The sequence below is a fragment of the Hipposideros armiger genome, unplaced genomic scaffold (genome assembly GCF_001890085.2).
Source record: "Hipposideros armiger isolate ML-2016 unplaced genomic scaffold, ASM189008v1 scaffold_613, whole genome shotgun sequence".
Classification (NCBI taxonomy): domain Eukaryota; kingdom Metazoa; phylum Chordata; class Mammalia; order Chiroptera; family Hipposideridae; genus Hipposideros; species Hipposideros armiger.
The window spans coordinates 96,942-105,278 of record NW_017731963.1 but is presented as its reverse complement, the minus strand read 5'-3'; the positions used below and the strand labels follow the sequence as shown (position 1 = coordinate 105,278).

The window sequence follows — 8,337 nt, the reverse complement described above, 5'->3', positions numbered from 1 at the left end:
GTTCCTCATGTTGTGGTGACCCCCAACCATAAAATTATTTTCATTGCTACTCTATAACTGTAATTTTGCTACTGTTATGAATCATAATGTAAATATTTTTGTTTTCTGATTGTCTTAGGCGACCCCTGTGAAAGGGTCATTTGACCCCCCCAAAGGGGTCACGACCCACAGGTTGAGAACCGCTGGTCTAAAAGGTGTCCACACTACCACACTGCTCAGTCAATCCATTGCCATCTGGTCTACCCCAGATGAAAGGCGGTGGTCCCTGAGCTCCCACAAATAGTTCTTTCATATCAAAAATTTAATGCTGCTGGAAAAAAACAACAACTGCTCCCCTGAGGCTCAGGGAGAGGCCTGAGCCAGGTAACCAAGACACCCCTGCCCCTATGAGCCTCGCCCTGAGTAACAACCCACAGCAAGCGCAAGGGGCAAGATTAGGGAAAGAGACCCCGCTGTGGTATGGGCGCAAAGCCTGCTGACAGCTGAGGGTGGAGCAGGAGCACTAAGAAACTGCCTCCAGCACTCGAGGTTCCCACGGACACAAGGTAGCCCTCCCCACCACTGATGACCAGGCCACTTCATTTAGAAATGGGAAGCCTCTTCCATCATGTCTCTGTTCACCTTTCCATGTCATCACCCACCATCCACCAATCCATGCATCCATCCACACAGCCCTCTACTCATCCATCCATCCATCCATTTACCTTTTCACTCTCCCCCCTCCACCCCTCCCTTCCTTCCTTCTTTCTATCCCTCCCTCCACCCTTAAAGTCATTAAGATAGCTTTTTCTTCCAGAAACCAGCAAGTGAAGCTCTCTGACTCTTCCCAGTTCCTCCCTCATGACACCAGGCACTCCTTTGTGTTTTCAACACACCAAATGCAAGCTGGTTCTCCAAACTCATCCTGTACTTCACACCTCTCAGTTTTTGCTTATGCATTTACTCTGCCGGGAACTGCCTTACTTTTTAAAGAAAGCTCAGAAGCCTGGTGCCCTCTGATCATTCTTCAAGACCTCCTTCAAGAGTCAATTCCTCCGCAGAAAGCCCCCACCCCTCCCCCACACAGGCACACCTAAACGCCCACAGTTCCTGCCTTCTCTATGTCCTTTCAGTCCTCTGAGGTAATGTGACTACTAAAAAGCTTTTGATTGCAATACTTTTTTATTGTAGGGAGTTTTAAAAATCCAAGAAATGACTACATGTCTTCTTGTAAAAATGTCAAGCAACAGAGATGTAGATAAATAAAATGGAAGAATGCCCCCTCACCCTTCTGCTATGTGTATTAGGCATCACACAGCTGGTAGATAGAGGAGCCCAGAATGGAGCCAGATTGTCAGACCCCAGGGCACATGCTCCTTATCATCAGGGTCCATGGAGCCTGAACTCTCCTGACTCCCTCTGCAGGGTTCTGATTCGAAAGAAGGGTATGGGTTGATCTGGGGGACCCTGTGGGAATTCACTAATGCAGGGCTGGCTGGGGGTTCTCCGAGCTGTCGCCCACTCCAGGTATGTTTTGGCGACACCCCTGCCAGAGTGTGCCAATCAACAGCAGCCTCACAGCAAGTGCAGGACCTTCCAGCTTCTGTCTGGGAGTCCACCGTCCACCAAACTCAGAGGTCGGCTCTCTCAGAGTCCCCTACTCCATGGGTCTCTTTAGAGGCTAAATGGCGCCTCTCCTAGTGCTTCAGCCCAAGTTCAACAACCAGGCCCTGTATGGGGTGCTGGCACTGGAAAGAGGGCACAGTGACCTTGGTGGGCTCTGCCTCTCACCCCAGCAGCTCCAAGCCCCTGCTAAGATTTTATATTTTCTGGCCAGGTCGCCTCTTTCTTGGTCGCCCAGGTGCGAAAACTGAACGACAGCAGTAGCCGGCGCCCCCAGCTCTGCGACGGGGGACTCAAGACCTGGCTGCGAAGGATACACGCAGACAGGGACAAGTCAGGGGATCGACCCGAGGCGGTGAGTGCTCCTCCCCCACTCCCGCCCAGGCAGATGGAGAAAGGGGCCAGGAGCGGCGAGAGGGCGCCTGGCGCATTCGCATCCTCCAGGTACTCTCTACCAGGCGGCCAGGAACGGCGCTGCCGATTGCGGCCACTAGGGGGCGCGCCGACCCCACCGCAGCGAGCGAGGAGCTGGTGCCTCAGAAACCGTGACAGGGAGATGACAGGACTGAGGAAGGAGGAAACTCATGTGATGTGGGGACTTCTAGAAGCTATCTCCCCTGCCACATTTTTAGGCATCCCCTTGTGTGCCAGATCAAGGGTAGGAAAAGTGGGGGTCGCCTTGTGAGGTGTGGGGTGATTGGGACGAGGAGGAGGGTAATAGAAGGGAAGAGCCTTCCTTGAATACTGAGTGTCCCTGGGAGGAGTCCTGAACAGGGTTCCTTATGAGAGTTCACAGAGCAATTGACTAGTGCTGCGTTGTGCACGTGTGCATGGGTGATGCATATTATAGAAATCTGTGTACAGGTGTTTGTAGGTGCATTGCATGCACTCCCGTGGTGTGTACGAGTATGAATGCATGTGCATGCATGTTTCTATGCCTGTGTTCGTGTATGCACACTTTGGGAAATGTACATAAGTGGATAATGTATGATCTGTGCACAAGCAACTGTGTGTTTGCATATGTGTGCATCTTGTACTTTTAGCATATTTGTGTAAGTGCACGTGTATGAGTGTTTGTGCACACACATTTGAATTCCAGGTACGCATGTGTATGCCTATGGGTCTCTCTCTCTGCAGACTCGCAAAGTGGCAAGGATCCAGGTGGCCTGGCCTGTCAAAGATCCCCTGGAGGTGCCCCTGACCCCCAGCACCAAAGTAGCCCATGTCCTCAGGAAGTGCACAGAGTGCCTCAGCCCTGGTTTACAAGGTCAAGAGGGCAGCGAGGACAAGGACAGCTTCTTCCCCTGGTAAGGAGCACCTCCACAAGACAGGAGCCTCTCTCCTGCAGGGAGCAGGGAGTGGGTGCCAGGAGGGGTCTGCACATCAGAGCTGAAGGCCATTGAGGGGGGTTGCACATGGCTGTTGGCCTTTCCCTTTCTGAGGTGATCAGAACTGGGTTCTCCAACCTTCTTAGGGAGCTTCTTGGCTTCAAATAATAATGATAATAGCGTTCATTCCATTAACAGGTACTTAATGAATGCCTGCTATAGACCAGGTACCATGTGGAAGGCTAGAATCACACTGAAAAGAGCAGACAGGGGCCCTGGATTTACGAGCTCAGCCCTGTGGAAGAGAGAGACATGAGTCAAATAGCCACAAAGTCAATATCAAGTTACAAACTGCATTAGATTTTATAAGACATATAGGAAACAATGTGAATGTAAGACAAGGCACCTGGTATATAGTCTGGGACATGACGTAAGGCTTCCAGGCACCACAGAAAACTGCATGTGCAAAGGTCCTGAGGCAGCATGGCCAAAGAGCTGAAAGAGGATCAGTGGGGCTGATATGCAACCATTATTCCAGGACGCAAGAAACAGCTTAAGCTCTCAGAAGCTTCCTCAATGGAGTTGGCAGGAAGGACTCTTGAACTGTTGTTAGTCCTTAGCAAGTGTCTAGTCCAGTTCTTCCTTGTGCAGGTGGGAAAACTAAGGCCCAGAGAGGGGAAGGACCTTGCCCAAAGCCATACAACAAACTGGGGACAGATTGTGGAATTGAACTCATATGATGATTATGTGATACTTCCATGATAACTATAATGATCATACAATATCCATAATCCATCTTGACCCAGCACAGCAGGCTCCTGTCCCCACATGCCACCCCTAATCGCACCATCCCTGCAGCTTCCATTCTGATGCTCAGCAGGTAGGGGCTTTGTGGTGGGGGACCTATGGCTGGCCCTCCCCCGCTGACTTTTCCCTGCCTCTGGGCGCTAGGCTCCTTCATGGCTCCGGTTCTATCACGAGGGTCCTTATGTTTCATCACCCACATGGGACCAAAAATCAGTGAGCACCACCCCGTCCAGGCCTGGGGTCTGTAAACAGTTGTTGGTCTTGCCGCCTTGAGAGGAAGAGCTCAGCGGTTTTCTCCTCTCTGTCTTGCAGCAGGTCCATGAAGTCAACCAACATCATCCTCTACGAAGTTGGAGGGAATATCAGTAAGTTCCCTGTGGAGAGTGAGTTCAAGCTCAGGTCCCTGGCGCTCTCTGACCTTGGGGGCTCACTGGGCTCTTCTAGGGGAGACTGGTGTCCTTCTAAGGTTGTGCCTTTCCCTCAGGTCTCTGTCTCCCATGAAACCAGGTAGAATGCTGCTGTGAGGTTAAGGGTCAGCTTGTGGCCACACCTCAGGATTCCATCTTAGAGTTTTGAGTAGGGCTTAGAGTGCCCTCAGGTGTGGAAAAGGCAGAAGTTTTTGTTTAGCGTGATGGTTGTCAGTACCACCTGTGAAATTGATGCCTCTGGGTCACCCTAGCTGAAGTGGACCTCCTCCAGGGCCAATGGCCATGGAGTCCCTAAGGAATTCCGCAAGCACTTGGCCAGCTCTGAGAGACCCCTGGTTTTGTGGGAACCGGGGGTGAGCAGCTGTTCTCAGTTGCATTCTTTAGAGCAGCGAGTCTGAAACTTTAGCAGTGCATCAGAATCACCTGGATGGCTATTAAGACACAGGTGGCTGGGCCCTGAGAATCTGCATTTCTAACAAGTTCCCGGTAGATACTGATGACGCTGCTGTAGGGACCACCCTTTGAGAGCCATTGGCCAAGGAGCAGAGGCTTAGACAAGGTTTGGGGAGTAATGATGCACTGATGGGACGCTCCTCAAGAAGAGCCTTGCAAGGGAGGGAGGGGAGGAAAATGAGTGACGTCTGGCCGTGGCCACAAGGGGGCTCTAGAGCGCCAACTGCATCAGGGTGGTTTGTTTTAGAGGCAGGGAGGATGGTCTTTTTGCCTCTGGGTCAGTCATTGGCTGAGGGCTGCCCTGGGGGCGGGGCATAATTTTCCGGGCCTGGCACCCGACATTAGCGGAGGTCGAATCTCCAGAGAAAGGGGTATCTGTGACCCAAAGCAGCCAAGGCTCACACAACTGGGGTTTGGGGGAGCTGGTGCGCTGGCCTGGCGAGGGGCCCTGGGCAGGCCAGCAGCGGCTTCCACAACCACCACCACCCTCATCCTTCTGCCCCTTGCTTCCCACAGGTGAGCATCGCCTGGACCCAGATACCTACCTCTTAGATCTGTACCGCGCCAATCCCCTTGGCGAGTGGGTCATTAAACAGAGCCCCACCTAAGCCCTGGACTCTAAGGAGCAGCCCTGGATGCCACACCTCCGCCCCCTGCGGGCTCTGGGCTCCCTACGGGTGTGCCAGGGGGGAGCACAGCTGCTTAAGGAGAAGGCCTAGGCCTTCCTCCAAGGCGCCTTCTCCTCTGAAATGCCTCTCAGGTCCCGAGAAGGACTAGCAGCTGGGGCCGTCTCCTTCCTGCAGAGCCCTCACCCTATGCACTCCACGGCCATCACGATGGCCCTACCTACACGACGTTTGCTGCATGACAGCACCACGTGGGGCCTTGGAACGCCACGGATTTTTATTGGTGATTTCCAGCCCTAAGGAGAATAAAATATACAGCACCTCTATCAAGAGGCAGGGTTTTTTTCCCCCAGGGAAAATTACTTTAAAGCAATGTGTAGTGGGACAGCCCTCAGGAGAAAGCTGGAAGAGCTCTGTGGCCTTGGGCACGCCCCTTGTCCTCTCAGAAACCCCCTTGAAGATGAATGGGTTGGACCTCAGGACAGAAAGCAAACGCCTGGCCCTGAAACAGAGCCGGGAAAACAGAAGAGGAAAAACCTCCCTTCACGGTTCTTATATGTTCAATGTTGCTTCGTACAATCTTGTCATTTTGTAATATGATATTTAAATTCTGTTTGAACATTAAAGGCACAAGCTAAAAGTGACTTTTACTTTGTGCAAGTCTTTTTCTCCCCAGCCTACTACTCAGGAAGTGTCGTCCTTCCAGTGAATTAACATGGGAACTTGGTAATGAGAACGCCTTGCTGTGTTTCTCAACTTGGCCTGGCCACGCCTTGACCCTGCAGCCTCCCAGAGGGACTGGGAAGAGAACTCAGAAGGGAGAACTCACGACAATTGTTAAAGGGTGGGGGGCACTGCAGGAACAGCTTCTCTGGGCTCCTGTCCCCACCCCTCTCATCTCCTGTGGTCCCAGCTCTCTCCCTTCCTCCTTTCCCCTACCCTGGGTCTGTCTCCTCAGGACAGGTGAAGCTTCATTCATTCATTCATTCATTCATTCAACAATGAATTTATTAAGTTGCCGTTTCTGTTCCCCAATTACTTCCTCCCCCCTACAATCTATCTACAAGCTCTGGAGGACCTCCCTCCAAAATACATCCTAATCTGCCCTCTTCACCCCTTTGTTCCTGCCACCATCCTAACCCAAGCCACCGTCACCTCAATGTCTTTGATGATGGTGTTGATGATGGTGATAGTGATCATGATGGTGGTGGTGATGGTGATGATGATGGTGATGAAGGTGATAGTGATTATGATGGTGGTGGTGGTGATGGTGATGGTGGTGGTGGTGGTGGTGATGATGGTGATGGTGGTGCAAAGTCTCAACGGCTTCAATGCCTTTAAATATTTTCTCTTCTTGCCCTCCTATCCTCTGTACAGCAGCCACAGTGGCCCTTTTAAAACAAAAATTCAATTCTACTGGAAGCCCTCCTACTGAAGACCTTCCAGAGGGCTCTAATACCACTTAAAATAGTGTCCCAACTTCTTACCCTGACCTATGAGGCCCATTTAATGTTTCTGATATCACTTCACCCACACTTCCCCTCACTTTGCAGAGCCAGCCATAGGAGCCTTCTTTCAATTCCTCAGACATACCAAGTTCATTTTGCTTTTGCTCTCTCTCGACTCTCTGCCTGGAATACTCTCCCTCCAGCGACCCCCATGGCCAGTTCCTTTCACCTCTAGGTCTCAGCTCAGATGTCTTTTCCTTCAAGAGCCCTTCTCTGACCATCCCATTTGAAGGTGCTTCCTCTCCTATTGTCCCTCTCTCTCTCTCTCTCTCTCATCCCTTTAATTAGTTAAATTAATTGATTACCATTACCTGAAATTATCTTATTTAATTCATTTTTTTAATCATCTGTCTCCCCAGCTATGAGGTAACCCCATGAAGGCAGAGACCTTGTGAAGTTTTGTTCACCTTTGTGGATATGACGGTACATAGTAGGTGCTCAATAAAAACATATGGGTGAATGAATGAGCAGAGGACTCCCTCTCTGCCCCCTCTGTCTGTTTCCTCTAAAAACTGTTGCCCTCACCACCTGGCTTAACTCTGACCTACCCGGGTTGATGTGTGAAAATGAGGAAATGCACCTGAAGTGCCTATAGCAAGTGCTTATTCATTGCTATCATCATTATTATTATTATTATTATTTATTAATAAGAGCCAGGCAGCCTGAAATGCTGACTAATGATAAGATTTCTCTTACGGTTCCCAGCACCTGAGCTGGTCCCGTTGTACACCCCAGTGCCTTCTTTACAGGACTGGGATGGCAGGGAGCTGTGTTGGAGGGACAATCCTTTAACCTTGGCAGAGGGAGGGGCAGGTACCCTGGTGGCTGCCAGGAGCCCAGGCCTGGCTGTGCTAACTTGGCACTCAGAGTGGGCCGTGAGCCATCGGCGGAGGATCCCAGCTTAATCGCATGTCAGCGTCCTCGTTCATCTTCTGTGCTATCTGAGGGCTCATCTTTTCTGCTCTGTGGCATCATGGTGATTGATGATGCTGCGCCAGCCCCGCTGCTGGGCTAGCACAGCTCACAGTGGGTGCCCAGCTTCTCTGGGTTCTTTGCAGCTTGGGGCCAGCTTGGGCTGGGATCATGTGTTTGGTTTTTTTTAGAAGGCTTGTTATGGACTGAATCGGCCCACCACCCTCTGAATTCATATGTTGAAATCCCAACCTCTAAGGTGACTATATTTGGAGATGCGGGCTCTTAAAGAGGTAATTAAGGTTAAAGGAAGTCATAAGGGTAAGACCTTAATCCCATAGGACTGGTGTCCTCATAAGAAGAAGAGGAGACACTAGAACATTCTCTCTCCATGCGCACAGAGGAACGGCCATGTGAGGACACAGGGAGAAGGCAGCTCTCTGCAAGCCAAGAAGAGAGTCCTCGGGCCGGCCGAGTGGCACGATGGTTAAGAACTGTTTTGGGACGCCAGAAGGCCCCGGTTCGGATCCCACATATGAGGGCCAGTGACACTGCCCTCCACTGCTAAGATGCTGAACAACAGCTCAACCTGGAGCTGGGCTGCCGTGAGTCACTGGCAACAGCATATGCTGCAGCCCTTGTGGCAGTGGGTTGCCATGGGCTACCGTGTGTA

The 8,337-nt window shown here is 51.3% G+C and overlaps 1 protein-coding gene across 1 annotated transcript in view; it reads left to right on the top strand.

The window, feature by feature from the left end:
* ARHGAP40 (Rho GTPase activating protein 40) overlaps window positions 1–5,867 on the top strand; it is a 49,604-nt gene extending 43,737 nt beyond the window's left edge. The window contains exons 12-15 of the mRNA XM_019625057.1: window positions 1,797–1,957; window positions 2,740–2,909; window positions 4,050–4,102; window positions 5,135–5,867. Coding sequence (XP_019480602.1) covers window positions 1,797–1,957; window positions 2,740–2,909; window positions 4,050–4,102; window positions 5,135–5,226 — 476 coding nt within the window. The 3' untranslated portion in view covers window positions 5,227–5,867. The remainder of the gene's footprint in view (window positions 1–1,796; window positions 1,958–2,739; window positions 2,910–4,049; window positions 4,103–5,134) is intronic.
* The last annotated feature ends 2,470 nt before the right edge of the window (window positions 5,868–8,337 follow it).